Here is a 22512-nt window from a genome sequence, read left to right as displayed (position 1 = left end):
AAGTAAGGGGTCGACCTATATTCGTGCCCGACCTCTTTTTGAGTAAATGCGGTAATTTATCAGACTGGCAACCAGAAGTTCCGCTGCTACGCTCTATAGTGTGCAGGGTCACTTGGGAAAAGCTGCTTGGATTCTTCAAGGCCAAAATGATTGCTAAGCCCCATTAGTTGTTTCACTTTAACCCTGATATAAACTGTCTACAAACCTTTTCAATGGCTCCGTACATGCTTTGGCTATCAGGTGGAGAACCACAGCAAGGTGCTGGTGATGGAGCTGTGCACTGGCGGAAGCCTGTTCACCATCCTGGACGACCCAGCCAACAGCTATGGACTCGAAGAGTACGACTTCCTCGGCGTTCTCCGTGACCTCAGTAGGTCTATTCTGCATCTTTCTGAGTACTCCGATTTCGTTTTGTCGCTGTCAGCTACAGTGTAACAGTGGCTACGGCGCTTGGCTGCTGACCCGAAGGATCAATTCCGGCCACAGCGGTCGCATTTCGATATAGGCAAAATGGCAGAGGCCCCTGTACTGTGCGATGTCAATGCATGCTAAGGGGGGACGTGCCTTTGAAAACCAACTTTTTTGTTTCTGGTTGGATCTTGATGAATATTGGCACAGACTCAAGAAAGGCCGCACAGTGCTACCATAAAAATTTCGAGGCAACACTGCAAAAACTTGATGAGAGGCAAATTATACCTTCATTGAACCTCATGCAGGAGCTGGAGGATTATAAAATGACATAAATAGTTGGTAATTACTGTTCGCACAGTCAAATTTATGCTCCAGGGGGCTGCACTTTTAAAATAATTTTTTTGCAACACTAAAACTTGTAGTTAATCTTTTTCCTAGCAATACTGCAATGAGAAGACTTGGGCTACAAACGAGAAGCCCTACGAAAAATTATTGAAGAACTAAAACGAAAAAACAAGATCGCTCCCCCTGAAGTACTGTTCAAGGAGTGTTACAAAATAAACAGAATCAAAGTCTCTGAAGTGGTTGCCAAGATATGTGCTCCACGAGCTGTTCACAGTGCCAAAAAAAACAGTATTGAAAAATCTGGGAACTTTCACCTTCTCTTCAACGTTTCTAAACACCAAAAAATGGTGATATATTTAGTTTGCTTTGTGACATTTGACTTATCAAACATGCGGCCTCGGCCCAGTGTGCCTTTTCTGCTCCTCCCCACCCCCCCCTTTTTTTCCATACCTTCTTTTTCAATCTACAAAGAACTAATGCAAATTTCAGACTAAGTTCTCTGTATGAAGGAGTAGTGTGATAGGCATGACAGAAAAAATTGTACTAATTAATAAGGCCATATACTGAAATGGTTACACATCCTTTTTATTGTGTTCAAGCTGTCATCATCGTAATTAAGTACTTCTTGACTATAAATAATCCCTGAACAATTTTTTTCCATAGAGAAGTTCATTGCATCAGAAACACATCATGACAGCCTATGCCTTCATTTCAAATAACAAACAGTTCAGAAACCTTGTGCCACAGGAATTTTTTTGAGCAGTTAATATAAGGGGGTCAGACTGGTCTTTGGGACCAAAAAGTGAAAAAAAAATTCATTTTTTAAAATTGACGTATTTGGTTTCTGCAAGTATTTTTCTATATCTCTACAAATTTACACACACCAAGAAGTGGTAATTTTTGTGTAATGTCATTCTAACTGTCCAGATTCTTGGTGCTGTTAACATGCAGAACATGCAAAAAAATGGGGAACAGACTTCGAGGCTTCTTCATGATTTGCCGGCACCTGTGTTAGAAGCTCTGCTACGAATTTATGGGCATCTTTATGAGGATTGCAAAACGTTCACACCATGATTGTTGCTTTTTGAAGAAGCTGTGTGTTCTCAGTTTTTTCCATTTTTCTCAAAAAAGTGAATTTATGACTGTTCACTATTGAGGCCTCAATATCTCTGCAGCTAGGGCAGGTACAACAATAATAATTTTTGCAATTGAAACCTGTATGTGTGTAGAATGCAAGTACGGGAGCATAATTTAGAGCACAAGCCTTTTTAATTCATTACTCATCAAAATTGTAACACAATTTCAACTGCTTCTGAAAATGGATAGTTCATTTTGCTGTAAAATAATTAACAAAGGCCTAAAAACTAAAAAAAATAATCATGCATACTTTCAATCTATAGTCATTGGTCTATGTTGGCATATCTTAAATATCACTTTTAGATAAGCACTTTTTTTTCTATGGTGGCCTTAAACAATAGGGGGTGAACTTAAGATGAGTTACAGGAAAACTAATTAAATATTTGAAATAAGCAGAAAAAACTGTATAATCCTGTGCAGTTTGATCAAGATCACTGAAGAAATAAACAAAAAAAAGTCTAAGACCAGTCTGCCCGCTTAATGACACAAGTTGGCAAATAAGAATTCGTACCCCTGTTCCTTACATGTTCTTTCGCCACTCTATCTGTGAAATGCGTCATCGTGTGGCTTGCCGTGGAAACTTTCTTTTACAAGGCTTTCATCGTTTCGAAACATAGACACTCCCGGCGATACCAATCTTGGCTCCAAGCATGTATAAATCGCATCACTAGAGCTTATTGACAGCACTCCATATGCCTGCAAAGTGCGTGGTCGCGGGGACAGAGCAGCTGGCGCATGATGCACTTGGCGGCAGTGTTCGGTGACGATGCGCGAAATGTGTAGCTACAATAACAAAAAATCTGTGCGCACTGCGCTTGGTATCTCATCTTCGAGTGCCAATGCGCTAAATCGCTAGCCGCTGTTCTGAGCAATCCTTGGCAGTGAACGGGGGAGGTGGGTTTGGGTCTGACGAGATTCACTGGGGGGTCTGGGTCTGTCGAGAAAGGAGGTGGAAACAGATGACCTAAATGTCTATGTTTACATTTTCACATTGAAAGCATTGGCAGCAATTGCTATTTACATAGTGTATGAGACTCCCGTTGCAGTGGAGCTATATCCTCTGCTAAACCATGAGGATGCATCTTGCTGTTTTGCATCTGTGCAACGGTGTCATGACAAAGTGTAACACAAGGGTTCGAGCGCTAGTGGAAGATGAGAAGGACGAGGTCAGGATAAGAACAGCTGACCCTGTGTATGGGCGTTGTCTTTTAGTTCTCTCTCGCTTCTTCTACAATGGCACAGTATACAAACTACAAACCGGAAGTGAGTTCCCTTGGGTCACCACTTCTGTGGGCTTTCCTTCTCGCGAATGCTGTTCATGGTACCGCAACCGTGGAGTTGACAGCCCTCCCACAGCCGGGAGCACCAATGCCACCACGCGAGGATGACGTTCAGGCCTTCTCGATGGCTTGAGGGCAGGCTTATCCAGCGATGCCATGCAGTGCAGTCCTACTGCTCCCCTTCAATGCCATTCATGCTTCCCGTTGCGGCAGCGCCTCACTCAGTACTTTATCGGCACCGCAGCTGCTTAGGGGTGCTGTTCCATCTCCCTCAGCCAAGGGTACCACTGCAGTGAGTGCGATAATCGAGGACTACACCTTATGTGTAAATGTCACCACTGACTCTATATGCCAAAGAAGCCTCTGAGTTTTTCCGCACCATCACGCGACTCCATGTAGCGGTCAACTCCTTGAAAGCGTCGACTTGTGTGCTGTTTCGTGTGGCCTTGACAGGACTGTACACGATCGATACTGCATAGGCCGCAGCCACCTCCCAAGACCATGAAGAGAGCTCACCTGAGAGCTGCAGAAATCTCTCGTAAATCCTCGCAGCGCTCTCATACCAACTCGGCTGCGTGGTGTCGTCTTTCTTCAGAGGTCTGCCGACTGTATCACCATCACTGGCTGCCTTCGAACTACTGCAGTGCCACGGCTTCCAGGAAGACGCCGACGAATGGGTGGCGACTGTCAACACTCTAGGAGATCACGAAGCCTAGGTGGACCAAAACAAACAGTGCATGGCTATAGACTGCCTTGGAATGCTGCCGCTGCATGGTGTAGATACGAAGGCATATGGCAGCAGTCCTGGGTGGAGTGAAGGGACGAAGTCATAGCTGCTTTTAGACAGTTACTATTGCCTCTCCATGACCACCGAGTCCAACATGACCACTACTGAGGATGGAGCTCAGGAGGAGACCCACCTCAAGGAAAAAAAAGGAGAACAAACAGCGCCGGACCAAGCGAAAGAAAGATAACGAGCTGAAGCCAACAGAATCAGACGACACCATGGAGATGGGTAATGTCAGAGCAAAAATGAAAGAAGAATTGCCGCAGACAGGTCAAAGCCCGGGCCAGACCAAGCGTCGAAGCTAAAGTCTAGAAAAGAGGACACCGGTATCATGCGTGTTGTGGCTTTCCTCAAGGTTAAGCCAGTCAAGGAAAGCACATTTTCTTGGAAAGTTTCACGCTACAAATGGGGGAACTTCTCCGTGCCATGAAAAGTTTTAGGCGTCAATGTAGGTTTTTTTTTGGTTCCGAATGTTGTTCCTATGATGTGTCATTTAGTAAGCAGTTGAATAGGCTGGTCGAGCACTTTTATGTAGAATCAGTGAAGAACTTTGTCCTGACGGCCTTAACGAGGCCATTAAGCTTTTCGGCATGGCCAAATGGTGACATATTGCTAGGAACACCACGAGATGCGCGTGTTGCAGCATGAAGCAAGAGGACGACGTTGACAAAGAGACTGCCGCACTGTTAGCCTGTGTGGCATTTGTGTATAGCCTGTGTGGCATGTTCGTTCTTCAGAGTTAAAGTAAATTATCCTTCTTTTATAACACCTTGTGCCTTCAACGATGCCACGGAGACAACAGGCTTGTTCAGGCTTCATGCTCATGTAATTCGTGTTGGCATTTCAGTGTTAAGCGAAGTATTGTTAGATGCAACCACAAGCCAGGGAGCAGAGGCTGTAGTAACTGGCATGAAGTGCATTTAAAAAGTGAACATCACCGAAGCTGTAGGAATATGCAGTGAAACCTCATTTGATTAAATTTCTCATGACTGAAAAAAAATGCTGAGATTAACCAAATGCTGAGTTCATTGAAGTTGTCAAGAGAACAGTAAACAAATGCTTGAAGCATTCAAATGCCTGTTACTATATTAAGTAATTGTGCTAATCTCATGCAAAGGCAGTGGGAAGATTGAAAGCTGTAATTTATTAGTATCTAACATTGTGGATTTGTTTGTGTGCATCTCAATAGACAAGTTACAAAAGCTACAATCACACCTCCTGCATAGAAATTCATGCACCGCGGCAGTGGCTTTCATTCTCGCTGAAAATAAGTGCAGGGTAGTGTACTTGTTTACCTCAGTGTACATCAGTGTACTTGTTTTACAGCCACTGCATGTTTTTTTCGAAATCGATATAGACTATGATGGCATCTGTTGTGCGTAAATGAGCTTTATTGACATTTCTTTTGTCTGTGCTCACAGGTGCAGGCATGAAACACCTGCGCGACAACAACATCATTCACAGGGACCTCAAACCAGGCAACATCATGAAGTATGTTGCCGAAGATGGCAGGTGAGGAATGAGTTGTTGCTGATCTGGGAAAGGGTATCGAATTCTGTGACTGTGCTATTGCTGCTTCTTTGGATTCAATCGGTATGGGCCTTAGATTAGTTTGTACGGTTGGCTAGTAAAACCAGTGACATTTGCGTAATACCAGATTACTGGATTGCTTGCTGATGTTTCTTTCAATCTTGGTGCCTTATAAATGCGTCTTGGTGTTCTGTAGATCGTCTAGCAGAAAAATATATCTTCAAGTTCGCCCCACTTGCAGTTGTTGTGCTTTTAAGAAAGCAGTAAAGGATAGTGCAGTTGCAGTGGTGGCCCAGCTGTGCCACCTGCACCATTTTTCAACAATTCTTTTAGAGGCGAAGCACCATAGAGTCGCACAAGAACCGTTGTTGTCTAGGCTTGTTTTCAACCCTTAATCGAAGCACGATTGTAAAACACCTCTGCGCAGTACCATCTACAGAGCGTACATAGTGTGCGAATGGTTAAAAAAAAAAGACCACAACATCGTAAAAATGCCGACATTTAACCACCCATTAATCAAAGCATATGACAGAACAAAAGGTTAACTACATAATAAAAGGCTGTTAACCAGAACAAAATAGAAAGCCACAATTTGTGATCTGATGCATACTGCTTCGCCCCATCATCCGCATTCACTTCATGGATCTGCTGCGAACTTTAGTCGGCTTTTTGCTGTGCCCATCTACTGCATTATTTCCCCAACTGTGCCAAAGGTCATCATCTGTTTACCTGAATTGTGTTTTGGGGCCAGTATTACCTACATCTCTATGAGTGCCAGCACAGTGTGTTGCATGAATAAGCACACGCTGGCTTCTTTTTTCGGCGTTTTATAGATTGAGTGGGTTCTAAATATAGCAGAATGCAAGTTATGTAGGGGCTGATGTGTGTTTGTGTGGGGTGGATGTGGAGAGGAGGATCCGTCTCTCGAACGCCTTGATTTATGGTATTGAGATGGCTTGGTTACTATACACGCTTGGTGTATTCTGCTAATTTGTCAGACTTGATTGATGCTTTCAAGATAGTGTGGGTCTTTCTTACTGTGCTTGTAGCCTCTTCACATTGTACAATAAAGCTTCTCTAGTATTTACTTGTATAAAACATACAAATAGTTGTACTTGTATAAAACACACAAACTGTTGTAATAGTTGTAGTTGTAAAACATACATAGTTGTATCTTTTCTGCGGCCCATCATCATCAGAGTATCCACAAGGCTGAACGTTGAGATACGGATGCCTTTACAGTCGCCGATCGACTTTTCAGGCCCTTAACAGGCCGAGATAAGAGTCCGAAGAATGAGGACTCGAGCAAAACTGTAACTTTATTTACCAAAAGACTGAAAAACTGGTCAATCAGTTTCTGCGGGGCGCCACATTGCTGTACGGGCAGGTCAACATTCTCGACTTAAACAGCAGAAAGCACCACGAGGGGTCCGTTTAGTTTAGAACTAGTTGAATAGGGGTTGGCTGTATTCCGCGCATTTTTCTATTACCTGATTGAATACTATCTAATGCAAACGTCTATAATATGAACCTCTATGGTTCGTTGAAGCTGCAACGACAACCACATGTGACACTGTAAGTGAGTTAGTAAGCCAGCTGATGGTACACGTGCATCGTGGGTTCAACGCTGCAGAAAAAGAAAATGGCAGCGATTTTGTTAGTGTTTTTGTCTATTTTTGCTTGCTAACAAAAGAAGGTCTGAAAAATTGGAACGAGATTGCTAACAAAAGAAAGTCTGGAAAATTGCAACGAGAAGGGTTTCGAGTGTCTGAAACTTTTGGTTGGTGTTGTGAATGGTGTTATACATCTGTGGAGTGCATGGTGGTGCTATGGCAGTGATGGGATTAAAAAATCGGGTGTCTGAAAAACCGGTCGGAGACTATGGGGCCATATCTGGCTGTTTCTTTTTTAACAGACGTAGATCTATCAAATAGGCCCTTTCTAGAAAGACCTTTAAGCCATATTATAAAAAGCTTCTAAAAGCTAAACATGCAGATTGTGCTTGACAAGTTTGATACTTGGTTATGATAAACCTGTTGCTTTAATTTCAGATTATAGCTAGCTTACCACGAAAATGTGGCTATGTTCATCATGCCGTAAGCAGTCATTGCATACCTGCCAAGTCTCCCGGATTGGACGGGAGACTTCGGATTTCGACCCTTTCTTCCGTTTGTACGGTTGTCATGAAAATCTCCTGGAAATCGAAATTTCTGTGCATAATCTAGCCGCATCGACAAAAACACAGCTCAATTCATTCCAGGCTTTTCGAACCTACCCCATTTTGTTGAAAATGAGTTTAAGAGACGTTTATGTAAACGTAAACGTACAGTACAATCTCAGTGAAACGAAACCGCGGCAGATACGAATTATTGAAATTTCCCAGCCAAGTTCCACTATGTTCATTGGGCCTCAATTCGAATATTCCGAACACATTTCCTAATCGCGGCGGGTGATACGAAGTTTAGTATGGAAAGCGTCCAATGAAGACAGACAGTAGCGTGCTCGAAGCTTCAGAAGTACGCGTGGGACTGGCGCAAACACTGTCTTCTACAGTGCGTGTGGTTGTCGTTGAGACAACCCCTGTGGACGAAACCGCAGTCACTCTTGACACGATCCTGTATGGCGACCATGTAACCCACAAAACCCCGAAAATGTACGCTCAACCTGTCAAAGCAATGCTGCTTTCCGCTAACTCTGCAGACAAAACTGCAGCATATGCTATCGTAGATGGCATAAAATGACTTAGTTCTGAAGGCGCGTGCGCAGCCAAGTGCATGGGGATTGTAAAATGACCTACCGTTTTCCGCAACCGCTGCGCACAAAACCGCGGTCGCGGCGACGTGATAGCGATCTACGAGCTCCAAGGGCATGCAGCGGTAGACTAAAGGCAGTAAATACGTTAAAAAAATGTCACGGTTTCGCCGCAAGCGCGAAGCAATGAATTCGACAGCAACAACTTGGAATGTCACACTGAGAACGGCAAGTAGATGGAAACACACAGCGCGCTGCTCACACGCAAATGGCGCACGAAAACAATACACACAAGATGAGAGCGAACATTTACCGCTCGACATGTAACGCACTGTTTAAACAAAAAAAAAAAGCTATGCTCGATACATAATCACAGGTACGGATGAGTACAAACAAGTGTCCCAGTTATATCTCGCTGTGTATGAAAAGCGGGCTGTTTTCGCAAATGGGGCCTGTAGGTTAGAGGCAATAATGGTAGGTTAGAGGCAATAAATACGTAAAAAATAAAGAAAGTTACGGTTTTGCCGCAAGGGCGAAGCAATAAATGGAACAGCAACAACTTGGAGTGTAATGCTGAGAACGGCAAGCAGATCGAAACGTGCAGAGTTCTGCTCACACAAAAATGACGCATGAAAATGATACTCGCTGGACGAGAGCGAACTAACAACGTTTATCGCTCGATACGTAATCAAACGTACAGATGAGTACAAACTAACAAGTGTCCCAGTAGTTATACCTTGCTGTGTATGAAGAGCGCGCTGTTTTCGCAAAAGGAGCCTGTGCAGAGATCAAAATGACCTTTGTGGGTCCGGCGACTGACGCTTTTGTTTTAGTGAATGCCGAAGGCACTCGATTCTCCCACCAAAGGATAAGCGCGCGCGCACAGGCATTCGTCCATGGGCCAAAGTACACGTGAGAGATGAGCACACGTCGGCGCATCGCGACAAGCTCGGCGCTGAGCGCGGGCGGCTTTTTTTTTTTAGTGTTTATATATATTATATAGATACGTATACATATACTGCGAAAGACGGGGATGGTCGTGACGTAAAAAAAAACAAAACTGCCTGGACGTTTCATGTAATTGCTATCGCAATAAAAAGGGGCCAGGCGCGTTTTCTTTTAAAAAAATCTAGTAGTGAGAAAAGCTTTGACCCGCGCTTTTGCGGCAGCCAGCTGCGCCATCCCGTCCGTTCGCGTGTTTCCCAGGAAGACACACGCGAGTTGTCTTGACTGATATAGATTATGCTCCTTGTGTTGATCCTTTGAGACTCTCACCTTAGTGAAAACTCTACCCTCGTGTGTTCGGCCACTCATAGCCGCGATAAGACCGCAACACTGATGTTGGCGCTTGCGATTGAGAACCCCTCGAGCCCCCTTTTGTTTTTCGCGATGTTTTTTTTTGTATGTCCGTGTTTTGTTTTGTTTTTTGCCATGCGCACCCCACCCCCCCCCCCCCAGTTTTCAGATTATGAGAAAGTAAGTGAAGTTTAATTTGAGGCACTGTCTCTCGATATTTGTTGGTTCAGTTTAACATGCAGCTGTAGTCTGGTATGTAGTGCTACGCTCTTTGTATTAAAGCTGACATACATCATCACACAAAATTTTCAATTGTGTTGATGCTCCATAATTTTGAAGTGTAATTCGCTCACATTATTGTTCACAAAATTTTATATGTTCAACTTAGTCATAAAAAAATAACATAGCTCGAGTTTTGTTCCTTATGAGCTCAACAGTATAAGATTTATTAACATTGGCTCATAAAAACATAACCCAAAGTTCCGTAAAGCTAGTCAGACTGGCAAAAGATCTGAAGCTGTGAAAAAATCGCCTTTCATGTTTTGACACTCGCTGCAAAAGTTTCTAGAAGGAATATTCAACAATAAATTTTATTTAGGTGTTCTCTGTTTGTTTCCCTGCTAACAAAAATTGAAAGTGTCTTATTTCACCAAGAAATAATTTAAAAAAAAAATTTTCTATGTCGAAAAGCAAGATCTGAGCCCCACCATGGCAAGTAGTTGAAAGGGAAAGGGGGGTCCTGAAAAGACCATGGGGTATGAGACTAAAGGCACTGGTTTCTTGTAAATTAATGAGAACTTGATTCTCCCTAATTAATCACCTGCACGTTAATCACTAATTGTTCACAAAATTTTATATGTTTAACTTAGTCATAAAAAATTAACATAGCTCCAGTTTTGTTCCTTATGAGCTCAACAGTATAAGATTTATTAAGTATAAGTTGCACTGCCTTTGCACTGCCTTTGCACTGCCTGGATGTCGGGCAGCATGCTGCCCTGTGTAATAGGTCGCCATGAGCTGAGTGTCGCTTACGCTCAGCCACTTGCAGATGTAGTGTCCCAAGACAGTGCAAGGTGTGTAGGGAATCGCGTAGATTTTCGCGTTTCTGGCAAGCGCATCTGCGAAATCGCGGCAAAACCAAACGGGCGCACCTTCACTCTTCGCTCAACCGACATTCATCGTGGTGCGTGACATGCTCTCTTTTCTGCTCATTCTGCACATGGAGCGGATCGTAAATTGTTCTGTACACGTAGCCGATTGTTAATGTAAAGGTGTCTTATGGGCACAGACTCTACTAAACTCTCGTCCTGGCGGTGCACTTCTAGCCAGTGCCTTCTTGTTCTGAGCCCACTTTTTGCCGCTTCCAAAAACTCATTGCGAGGACGGTTTCAGACGTGAGTCTGCAGGCATCTCGATTGCACGGAAAAACTTATCGGTGCAAAGCACAAACACGGTGCATCGAGAAACGAGCGTGAAAGCAGACGCACACACAGGATCGGACAGCCAAAACGGCAAACACGCAATCAAAGAAAATTACGAGTAGTTACGCCATCCAATGGGAAACGAGGAACGGCGCTTTTGAAAAGTGCGCCAGTCATGTCGGCAAACTGGAGACTCGGTACGGCGCACTCAGAATGCGCGCCGAGTGAGAGCCAGTCAGCAACCCGGGAACGACCATCAGAAAACGCACGATGGTGGCCATTCTGCTTGGGCAACGCCATTTTGAGATGGTGCAAATTACGCACAAAGGAAGCAGCTTCAAATCTAGCTCAAAATGGGGGCGCTCGGCCCGCTCAATGCTCATGGGGCGCGCACCAAGTTCGAACAAATTTGGTTCTTCTGAGTGCATTATACTGCTGCTGGAGTGCTTTGAAAGTCCATTTTATTGCATTTTCTGACCGAATTTAGCGTTAGTAATTTGAGAGTAGGTGCTCAGAGGTGCAAACACTCTGATAATAAGTTTAGCGAAAAATACATTTTTTGCCCATTTTTGATCATTATAAGACCCACATCCCCCCGTAATACCTCGCAGGTCGCGGAATCGAATCTCGGCTGCGGCGGCTGCATTTCCGATGGAGACGGAAATGTTGTTGGCCCGTGTGCTCAGATTTGGGGGCACGTTAAAGAACCTCAGGTGGTCGAAATTTCTAGAGCCCTCCACTATGCCGTTTCTCATAACCATATGGGGGTCTTGAGACGTTAAATCCCACATATCAATCAATCATCCTCGTATACCTCATTTATTAGATTTTATTTTGTTTCGCTATTAGTTCTTGCTTTTACCGCTCATTTAATGCACTTCCATCCAGGTTTGTCTACAAGTTGGCTGACTTTGGTGCTGCCCGAGAGCTTCAGGATGACCAGCAGTTCATGTCGCTGTACGGCACAGAAGAGTATCTGGTGAGTAAGAGCACTTTATGTTACAGTTTGTCTTTATAGTGGTCTGTTACAGAAGACTTGTAGCAATGCAGGTATGTGCAATTAACTGCAATAAATCTCGTTGCGTAAATGTGGCTTCTGTGTGAAGCGTAATAGTCGCCTTCACTTGGTAAACACCTGATTGCAAAAACGTTGCAAAAACTGTCTTGCTTCGGCATGCAGCAGTTTGAGGAAAAACGAGTACAAATGCTATTGCACGTCTTACTTGCTTGGTAAGGAGAACGCAAACTTGTGTTTCAGGAGCAGTAGACGGACGATATGCTGGAAGCATCAGCTTGAAACAATAACAAGGGGCAAAATTTAAGGCTTACCCTTTTTCCTTTAGCATTTCGAGTTCCTCTCTGTGTGCAGCAAGGGACGCAGAAACATGTCTGCATTGCGATTATCAGCCGATACACTCCTCTCGTTGATACACCATACATATACGTAAACACACCCGGACTGTGCGTACTGCGCCGTGCTGAACCTCTAACGCGGCAGTATGCACACAACAGCTGAGATATGGTAGGAGTTTCGCATGAGGTCTATAATAATCTCCTTGATACTATAAAGTGTCCCTGTAGCAATGTGCGTATCACTGCTATTGAGCTCTGTGCAATTTGTTCCCATCAGTAATCATAGATTATAACACAAGCACAATTTGACGCTCTACATATTATGCTTAGCCGAAGCCACTTCCATTGTCATAGAAATGTTTGCAGAAGGTATTTGTCATTGCAACACCTCTCATTCCCATTTAAAATGCCTTGTTTCGAATTTCCCCAAGTTTACAGCTGTGCAGCACTAAGGCCATGCCATCAACCTGCATCTTGTAGGCTAAACAAATTGCATACACCAGCCAGGCAAAATGATGCAGCATTTTTTGTCTTGGGTGGTACAGTAAACCGGAGATGCGCTGAAGAACAGTGCAAGAACGAAAGTGTGCGCCTATTGGCTAACTTCGCCGAACTTCTTGCTGGACTGGAAGCTTTGCAAAGTTTCTTTTACAGGAATAAACTGTGTGAATGCAAACAAGGGTTTGCAATGTGTGCAGAAAAAGCTTCTTTTGTCCGAAGGTCAGAGGCAGCAGCAGAAAATTACACTTTTTTTTGAAAAATATAAATGTTTTTGGCGCTTACACCTCTATATGGACTTGTCAGCCTCATTTTTTGCTGGGTTCGGATCATACGTTTCTTTTCTCGAAATGTATCAACGAGGTTCTACTGTATTCGCAGGTGGCAGCACACCAGTAATGTTCTCCAGGTAGCACTGTTACTTCTTAAATGATTTGTTTATTGTGAAACTTTGATCACTATTATTCCTGTAGAGCTGTGACCAATAGGGGTTCTTAAATTGTTTTAGTGAACATAAGCATAAACTAGTGGAAGGAGCAGTTAACTGTGGTGCTTTATTACCCTTGTGCCATATTATGATGGTAAACCACCTGATTTGAAAAGTAAATTGCGGGTCTGGTTAACCACTTACGCAGCACCCTGACATGTATGAACGGGCTGTGCTGAAGAAAAGTGCGGGCAAGTCCTTTGGTGCCACAGTGGATCTGTGGAGCATTGGCGTGACTCTGTACCACGTGGCAACGGGGGCCCTGCCTTTTCGACCCTACGGGGGACGTCGCAACAAGGACACCATGTAAGTGAGCCGGGGTATACGATTTGTGTAACTCAAACCTCAACACAATGAACTTATAGTTATAATGAAGCAAGTGAAGAATAGTTTGCCATAAATACAGTGTTATGAATATATCTTTATAATGAATTTTTGGATATAACGAAGTATTTTTGTAGCAGATGTGACTTTGTCGTGAGGTTTGAGTGTATCTGCTCGGACTTGATTGTTAAGAATTTTTGATGCAATGTTCTTTCATTGCCCGTTGATGCAGTTATATACTGTCGTGACAGCCAGCTGTCTAGTGTGCTGCCTTCCCCAGACTCCCATTTTTTCGACTGGCTTGCTACAAAAGTCTGTGTCAGAACTCGTAGTCTTCACGGCACCTGTAAAGTAGCGTGTAGCTGAATTGAATAATGTCCGTACAATAGAATAATGTACTGGCACCAGTTGTGGTATTTCTTATTTATGTTATGAGCACTGTCTCAGTGTAAGACAACAGAACTCACTCGCAAATTCGCACATGTGCAAATGTGTTTGTGAGTGTGACGAGAGATGAGCTTGCAACAGTTCTGCTGTATCGCTCGTTGCAAAGCTTTTTTTGCTTTATATATGGAACTTATTCATAACTATAGCGTGTGTTCAAGTGTCCTTATTAACATAAAAATTGTAATCCTTAAAAAATGCATGTTAACAACCTATCTAAAGTATCATTTCTCGCAACACTGTAGGCCATTTTATCCCTTTGAGGGTTTACGTCGTACATGTATGGCATCACCGAACAGAAACCTAAAGGTTAACTTCGTACCTCTAATTAACTTTAGAGTAGGAGCAATTAACTTCGTACATACACGTCATAGCCGGTGTGTTTAAAATTTCTGCCTTTTTTGATCATTTCTCTTGCTTTAAGTTTGCTGCCACACTTCGGTATGTCATTTTTTTTTTCTGTCCGAAGCGTCGTGCCGGCTTTTGGTCTTGCATCTGACCACGTGTGCTTGGTGTAGCTGGTTTCAATTTCGTCCTTTGAATGGTCACTTAGCTGGAACAGAAGTAGATGGTTGTTGCTAGCAGATCCGTTATGAGGAGAGGATACTACAGTCGTCTGTCGTGAAATGAAGTGAACACACGGCAGTTGCTGCCCTTGACGCTCCCTTCTTGGGAAATGTTCTGCCGCCGGGCCTTCCGGAGGTTTTCTTTGGATGGAAGCTCGTGGTAGCGCACAGTTATGGGTTTTGCGAAGCAGTGGACTTGGAAAGCGGCACACAATATTTAGGCGTTGTGTGCACAGAAATTCATTCATGGACTTCTAAACCCAGCAGCAGTTTAGAAATGCCGAAGAGGAAAAAAAAAATAAATAAAAGCAGCATCGCTCTAGTGTTGCCAAGCCTGAAAGAAGTGCATAGCTGGGCATCCCTCTTTGTTTCTCTTCGGTTTTCTCTCTCTTTGTTTCTTTTTTTTCTTTTCCAGTGTTTTTGTGTGTTTTCTCTTTATCTTCTATTTTTTTTTCGTTCTCTCTAAATCTCACCTGCTTGCTCTTTCAGTTTTTGTGTGAGGTTCGTATTGCCGTGTATTGCTAGCCTGATTAGTAATGCCTGCACTCTACATAATCATCTAGGTGTTTGAAGAACAAGAAAGAGAAGACTTCTCTTTGACGCGAGAGTGCGCTCTGATGCTACCGCTGGCTGTGCTATGTGTGGGTTCGCCTGTGTCACGCCAAGCAGCAGCAACAGAACACATCCAACGACAACCTGGCTAGGGTGGCTAGAATGGGGAGGTGTGATGACCGGCCTCCGGAGGCTGGCCCAAAAGCGCGTTCCTGCCGCGTGGTGGCGCTGTCGGTAGGGGCGCTGTGCTTTTTTCGCGTCGTCTACTTGCCTCTGGGCAGGTAAATAATTTGACCGCGCTCAGTTTTACCGCTGTAGTCTTTTCAATTATGCTGTTGACGTCGAGAAACTTGCACGTGTAATCTACAAGCACAAACCACGCAACCGATACAGAGCGTGGGTTTCGCGGCCACTTCTTGCGAGGTGGGCTCGCTTGTCTTGCGAAAAATAGTTTAGAGGAATCTCTCCCGCAGACCAGCAGGTGGCAACAACCCTGCGTGTGTTGCTCGCAGATTTGCTATACATTTTCGATTGCAATAGTACTTTAAAGAGTGGAAGTCAGTGCAGGTTTTATGCAGTGCGGCAGAAGAATGCAATAAAGTACAAGACTACAAGACTGGTGGCTTGATACAAGTTTATTGGAAACTGTACATTAAAACATTACATAACACTGGACTTCACCTTCTTGGCTTTATTCTGCACAGCATGCTGGTTTAGCCCTTTCAGCAGAAAATGGACACGCGTAATGCTCTAGAACCTGACAACCGACGTTGTTAAAGAAGCTGAATGCTCACTGCAGCCAATTTGTGGCACATTGGCTGCTAGGCGCAAAAAATCCTTCACTACTTTGGTGTGCAAGCGCGTGGTGCTAAATGCACGAGTTAGTCTAGCTTCAAGGGTTTTGATTAGACTATATAGACGGACAGAGGGGTAAAGAAGGCCCCCCATGTCCCACTTTTTACAAGCTTCCGCTGGCAATTGGTCCGTCACACTATCACGTGTCACAAGGCAGGCATCCTTACAAGCTTCGCATCGGGTTGAGAAGATCCGCTTCCTGGCTACATATCTTGCAATATAATAGGTGAGGCGGTCATCACTGCGTTCTTCAACGTAGTCAGCGTGCTCAATCGCAACCTCTGCTGCTTCGACAGGTAGTGTAACGTTGTCACAAGCTGGTGCTTCATTTTCAGACAGCAGATGGTCCTCGGACAGCAGGGCCTCCAAAAGTCCAGGAGATACGTTTGCTCCGTTGGGGCTTTTCGCCAAGCTATAAAATCTTATGCACCTGCATATATACATGTAAATTGTAAATAATGATACTTTGGATTATATGCTTTGTATTTTAATGTACAGGACTGAAAATGCACAAGGATACTTGATTATGATAATGAACTGCGGAGGAGTTGGGTGATCGTTAGCTCTACACTCCTGTCTGACGATACCAGTGGAACGCTCCAAACAGTCTTGACTGAGACGGGAGGTCATCAAAAACCTAAACCAAACCATTTCAGTGAGGTATTTCAGTAGGTCTTTCGCAGAGTGGATCGTCACACGTAGACCTTCTGCCGTGCTCTTTATTTTGGAATGTCTGACATGACCAATACTCCGATGGTAGACTAAGACCAAAAATGAAGTGTTTCCGAGGTACTTCATCGTTGACTATGTCCAGTTCGTCATGAGGAATGAGCTGAACCGATTCGCCTTCTGAATCGTCAATGTCCTCGAGGCTCTTCTTTGCAGGCATGGAAGAGCCCTCTCCCTTTCTCCTCTTCCTCTCTTTTGGCAGAGTTTTCGTGATATAATTTAGAAGGTTTGGGAAAATTGTTGGAATAGCACTCTCCTTAAGGGCAGGCACATCGCATGGTATTTGGACTTTTTTTCATTCACAATGGGCACGTAGTGTCTCAGGAAAGACCTGAAAACATAATAAAAAGTGAGCGTAGTCTCTGTAATGAAGACACTTCGGATTTCCAAGCAACGAAACAATAATTAATGCACGTCCTGCAGCGTTAGGTGACACACATCTAGCCGCGGGTCGATGGAGGCAGAACACAAAGCGTGCCCACGTGGAGCAACATGCCAATGTAAGTACAAGAACAACCGATCATCTGAATTAGTCTGGCTCTTTCCACTGCACTTCTGCTTCCCATGACCCGTGTGTCACACCGGGTCAGTGTGTTAACTTGTAGAAACCTCAACTTTTCTATATGCTTAAACATGTACGAATTTCATACGTACCTTGGGTCAAAATGCCTTTCGCAAACTGCGGAAGTCTCTTGCAGTGGCTTGTTGGCCCTTGGTATGGCACGTGCCCACTTTTCAAATTCATCCTCGTGGGCAGGTGCACGAAAGAGAGGCAGTCTTTCACCGCAGGACTTGTAGCCGGCGTCGCAACCTGGCACAAAGCACCACCTCTGCGTTTTTTTCCCCCGTCGACGGTATTCTTCAGAACGGTTCAAAGATTGACGACAACCGCCGACGTCATCTCTTTCAAGAAATCGGGAAGCGATAGAAAAAACAGGCCGTACTTCGCGAACAGTGACAGCTAACTTGCGCTGCTCCGTCACCTACGAGACACAAGCAACACATGCTCACAGTCGGCACCTGCCAACAGCGCCCCAGACTGACGCGCCAAATTTCTCCCCCGCGGCGAGAACGCGCAGAGGAACCTCGCTAGGCAAGAGGCCGCCGCCGCAGTCATCACACCTCCCCATTCTAGCCACCCTAACCTGGCTCCCTAAATTGCATGGGCTTGAAAGGAATTGTGTGCTGATCGCAGAGCAGCAGGAGACTGCTGTCACGAAGAAGGGAGGGTTAGTGGAAGTCTTTTTTCTCCCGAAATAATGCAAGCAGGTGCAAGGGTCATTACTTGGCCAACATGCAGTGCCCTTACCTGCCGTCGGGGCCAGTCAGTCAACTTTCCCTTTCACGCACGCTTTTTTGTTTGCCAGCTGAATCGGCAAGCCGCCCCAGAGGTGGAGATTTGAGCAGCTGTGGCGATGTCATTATAGACTGACTGCACCTGCTTGGTGCAGGTTCTGCATCACTTCCAAGAAGGAGTCTGGCGTCATCTCGGGCGTGCAGAACACGGAGAATGGTCCCATTGAGTGGAGCAAGGAGCTGCCCCGAACCTGCCTCTTGTCGCCGTGAGTAGTGTAGCATCCATGTAGTGCTACTGTGGAGCATGTAGTGTTATGAAAAAGACGAGTGTGGCACCATGATTCGATTGACTGAACATTTGTTTGTTTCTCAGAGGGGAAAGGGGTTGGGAAGGGAGCAAAAAAAAAGGCTGCGCATTGTGGCTTAACTCTGGCCTTCTTGTAGTTTGCTGGTGAGTGAAGAGATTTGAGACTTGGATTTTAAAAAAAATTAAAATTTCTTTAGTGCAAGAACTGTGTCCCCCAATGCTAAGGATGCAGAAGCATTGTCTGTCCCGCATTTATCAGTTAAATGAAAACACCAATCTGACCTATGTGTGTAGTAACAACACTTGCACGCAAACATCCACATCCACTCAGCGAGCCAGCGTAGTGCTGTTGCGGTCTTTCTTTTTCTCGGTCCACTTAAGAGTGCGCCAAATAACAACCGTGTGAATATGATACAGAAGTACTGATCACGGCCAAGTTCAGGGTGCACCTGATATGCACGGGAATAAAACAAACCTGATTTCTCGCTACCTAACTGGGAGTGCACCTAATATTTGAGTAAATACAGTAATAGAATTTGTTGGATGAGCTGGTGATTACACAACATGAAGATTTTAGTGCTACAAACGACGTGCCCATGTGAGAGAGAGAGAGGATGGACAGGCATTGCTAACAACTCAATTATTGCAAAGTTAGCTATGAAATATAAGCACAATGGTCCACAGACACAGTGAACACAGATAGTCTGATAATATGCCCGTAGTCTGATGAGTGGTGTCGCCGTGATATCTGCCCACTGCGTCTGTGCACCGTTGTGCCTATATTTTACTGCTACCTTTGCAATAAATCAGTTGTTAGTAGTGCCTGCTTGTCCTCTGTCTCTCACATGTATACATCTTTTGTAGTGCTAAAATCACCATGTTATGTCTACAGTACGTTACGTGCACTTATGTTGTGTGTTTTGTTGTGTTGTCGTGATGACAGGGGGCTACGAGAGAAGGTTGTCCCTCTGCTGGCTGGACTGCTGGAGTGTGATGACTCCAAGATGTGGACCTTTGAGCAGTTCTTTGAGTCTGTCACGGAGGTCCTCCGCTGCCGTCTGGTTCATGTGCTGTACCTGAACGAGGGACGCGAGATTCATGCCTACCTACCCCCCCAGGCAACGTGAGTGCAAGTTTGGTTGTTTCTGATAATGATCACAGTTTTCTATTGTTAGGCACTTTAATGTCATACTTACAGTCAAGTCACGTTAACATGCTAGACAGTGTATTGTTTCTATGTGGCCATTACTGTAGATTCAGTAAGGGGTTATCTCTTAAGTGAAACTGCAGCTTAAATGGAACAAGTGCCTGTAACATGACAGGTTTTATTCTTGAGTTCTGCACCCTTGCTTATGATGTCTCAATGAATGGAACTCCTAATAAAGAAACATATTTTTCTAGTTCTTTCAGGCTTTTTTATAACAAGGGCCTGCTGTGGTTGGAAGTTGGGGTGTGCAAATTTTAAATGCCAAATATGGAAAAATATTTTTCTTGTTTGAAGCTTGGTTAATTTTAAGAAAAGTCATATTGAACATTTGCTCAAAGCACACCATAGTTTAAACACATTTGTGGTGTATCCATGACTTATCTTCCCAATTGCCTAATGTATTCGCTCTAGTGGCTCGTCTTTTGCCTGCGGGTTAGTCCATGTTACAGTCAGATTTTGTCACTTCCAGGTTCACTGCACCTGTGAGGTCGAGGTGCGGCTGGCCAATGCACTGTTGGACAGTGTTGATGTGACGGTGGCTGACGAGGTCTTGCTGTTGCTGTTGCTGTTGCTGTTATACAGGCACAAGCATCGGTGAGAGGCATGAAGTCAGTTGGCAACCACTTTTTCTCGTTTTGCAGGCTCTCTGACCTGAAGGCCGAGGTGTACCAGCAGACGAACCTCCCCGCTGCATCTCAGCTGCTGTTGCTACCTGAGGGCGTGTTGCTGGAAAGTGCACTTGGCCGCGGCAGCTCCGCGCACGAGTTACCCCCGACCACGTTGGAGCGCCCCTACTTGCTGCTCGACAACAACTGCTCCCGAGTGCAGGCAAGTTCGAATTGGAGCTGTTCTCCCTTAAAGGAGTAGGGCCGTGTAGGCCTGCCTTGTTGTCAAGTAACTTGCAGTATTGCAAATGAGTTCCGCGGAGACCCGAAAGGTGGTGGAAGGGTTAAGAAAGAAGTCGACCACCCGTTTGTAGCACTAAGCTACAAGGAAATTCAATACGGTTTTCTCAGAAAGGAAGCCTCTTAGTTGCCGAAAAATACGTCCTGGTCCGGGGTTCGAGCCCAGGACCAATGCTTTTCCAAGGCGGTCGCTCTGCCAAGTGAGCTAAGCAGGAAGGTAGCAATTGACAGCGCAATTTATGGACAACTCGAAGCACATGGACACAACTTAGAGGCTTTTTTTCTGAGAAATTCGTATTGGATTTCCTTGTGACTTCGTGCTACAAACAAGTTGTTGTCTTCTTTTTCTTTCTTAGTAACCTTAGTAACCTAAAAGTGAACTTCCCTGCTCCAATGGTGCTATCATTCGTGGGCTGTTGAGCATTCGTTTTAAGGGGAGACACTAGTTTTAAAATAAAAAATTTAATTATGAGATATATTTTATTGAAATTAGGGGTGTAAATGGGTTTCTTTGTTCCAGTTTTTGAAAATAGAATTAGTTTTATTGTAGCCCAATTTGTTCTCAGATTATGAGAAAATAAGTGAAGTCTAATTAGGTCATTTCTTACGGGCCATTAAGGCACTTTGTCTCAATATTTTTTGGTTCAGTTTAAGATACAGCTGTAGCCAAAGATCTGCCATGTGGAGCTACACTATTTGTATTGATGCTGATATACATCATCATATAAAAAGTTTCAATTCTGTTTAGCTCACGTCATTTTTTACAAAATTTCATATGTTCGACTTAGCCATAACAAAATAGCATAGCGAGTTCGACTGTATAAAATTTATAAAAATTGGCTCACAAAAACATAACAAAAAGTTCTGTAAGGCGTCGTTGGCAAAAACTATGAAGCTGAGAAAATTGAATTTGAATTTTTGACTCTTTTTGCAGAAATTTCTAAAAGGAATTTCCAACAATAAATTTTATTTAGGGGTTCTCTATCTGTTTCCCTGCTAAACAAAACAGAAAGTGTCTTATTTCATTCAAGGAATTATTAAGAAAAAATTTCTTATGTGGAAAGCATGATCCGAGCCTCATAATGGCAAGTGGTTGGGGTGGGTGGGGGTGGGGGTTCTGAAAAGACCGTGGGGTATGAGACTGAAGCCACTGATACCTCATAAGCTATTGAGAACTTGATTCTCCTTAATTAACTGGCTGAATGTAAATAACTATCTGGATGTTTATTGTTAATTAATCACCTGGATGTTAGGCAGCACGCTGGCCTGCGTAATAGGTGAGACCCAATCAGCAACTTAGGAAACCTTCAGAAAAACTGCAATGGCGGCCATTCTGCTTGGACGACATCATTTTGAGATGGTGAAAATTACGCACAGAGGAAACAGTTTGAAATCTAGCGCAACATGGCGGCGGCCCGCTGCAACGCTCATGGCTTGCGCACGATGTTCGAACAAATTTCGTTTTCGGAGGGGAGGGGGGACACTTCACTACTGCCGGGGTGCTTTGAAGTCTTATTTGATCGAATTTTCTGACTGAATTTAGCATTAGTAATTTGAGAGTAGTGGCTCAGTACAGACGCCTTAAAATTAAGTATTGCAAAAAATCAATTTTTTGGCCATTTTTGGTAGTTCTAAGATCTGCATCCGCCCCTTAAGTTTATTTTCTTCATTCTGTCATCCCTTTACAGGCTCTTGCAGGAATGTTGTTGTAAAAGTGAAGTATGACACTGCAGCAGTAGTTCATATGAACAAGATTTCAGTTTTCTACAAATACAGTAGGTCTTGATGATACGATCACGGCTAATACAGAATTCGGGATGATACGAATTTTTCTGGCGTCTGGGCTGAGGACCATTAATTTGCAATGTGCTAGAGTACGGTTGTTATGAACAGATTTTTCACCCAAATTGTTTGATACAAGTAAACGCCACCCCATCGACAGCCGCGGAAGCTAGCAGTGTGCATGAACACGCTAGAATGCGTGGTGCGCCGCCTGTTCGGCACGTTGCCAGCGTCGCCTGCAAGCGACGA

The 22512-nt window shown here is 44.2% G+C and overlaps 1 protein-coding gene across 1 annotated transcript in view; it reads left to right on the top strand.

Annotated features, from left to right (window-relative positions):
- Nucleotides 1-22512, top strand: part of LOC119163178 (serine/threonine-protein kinase TBK1) — an 86018-nt gene that overhangs the window by 11344 nt on the left and 52162 nt on the right. Inside the window, exons 4-10 of the mRNA XM_037415124.2 lie at nucleotides 241-370; nucleotides 5382-5472; nucleotides 11847-11937; nucleotides 13445-13602; nucleotides 18218-18328; nucleotides 19313-19492; nucleotides 20218-20404. Coding sequence (XP_037271021.2) covers nucleotides 241-370; nucleotides 5382-5472; nucleotides 11847-11937; nucleotides 13445-13602; nucleotides 18218-18328; nucleotides 19313-19492; nucleotides 20218-20404 — 948 coding nt within the window. The remainder of the gene's footprint in view (nucleotides 1-240; nucleotides 371-5381; nucleotides 5473-11846; nucleotides 11938-13444; nucleotides 13603-18217; nucleotides 18329-19312; nucleotides 19493-20217; nucleotides 20405-22512) is intronic.

This window comes from Rhipicephalus microplus, unplaced genomic scaffold (assembly GCF_043290135.1).
Source record: "Rhipicephalus microplus isolate Deutch F79 unplaced genomic scaffold, USDA_Rmic scaffold_45, whole genome shotgun sequence".
Classification (NCBI taxonomy): Eukaryota; Metazoa; Arthropoda; class Arachnida; order Ixodida; family Ixodidae; genus Rhipicephalus; species Rhipicephalus microplus.
Note: the sequence above shows the minus strand (reverse complement) of the source record. Positions and strands in the feature narration are given on the sequence as shown.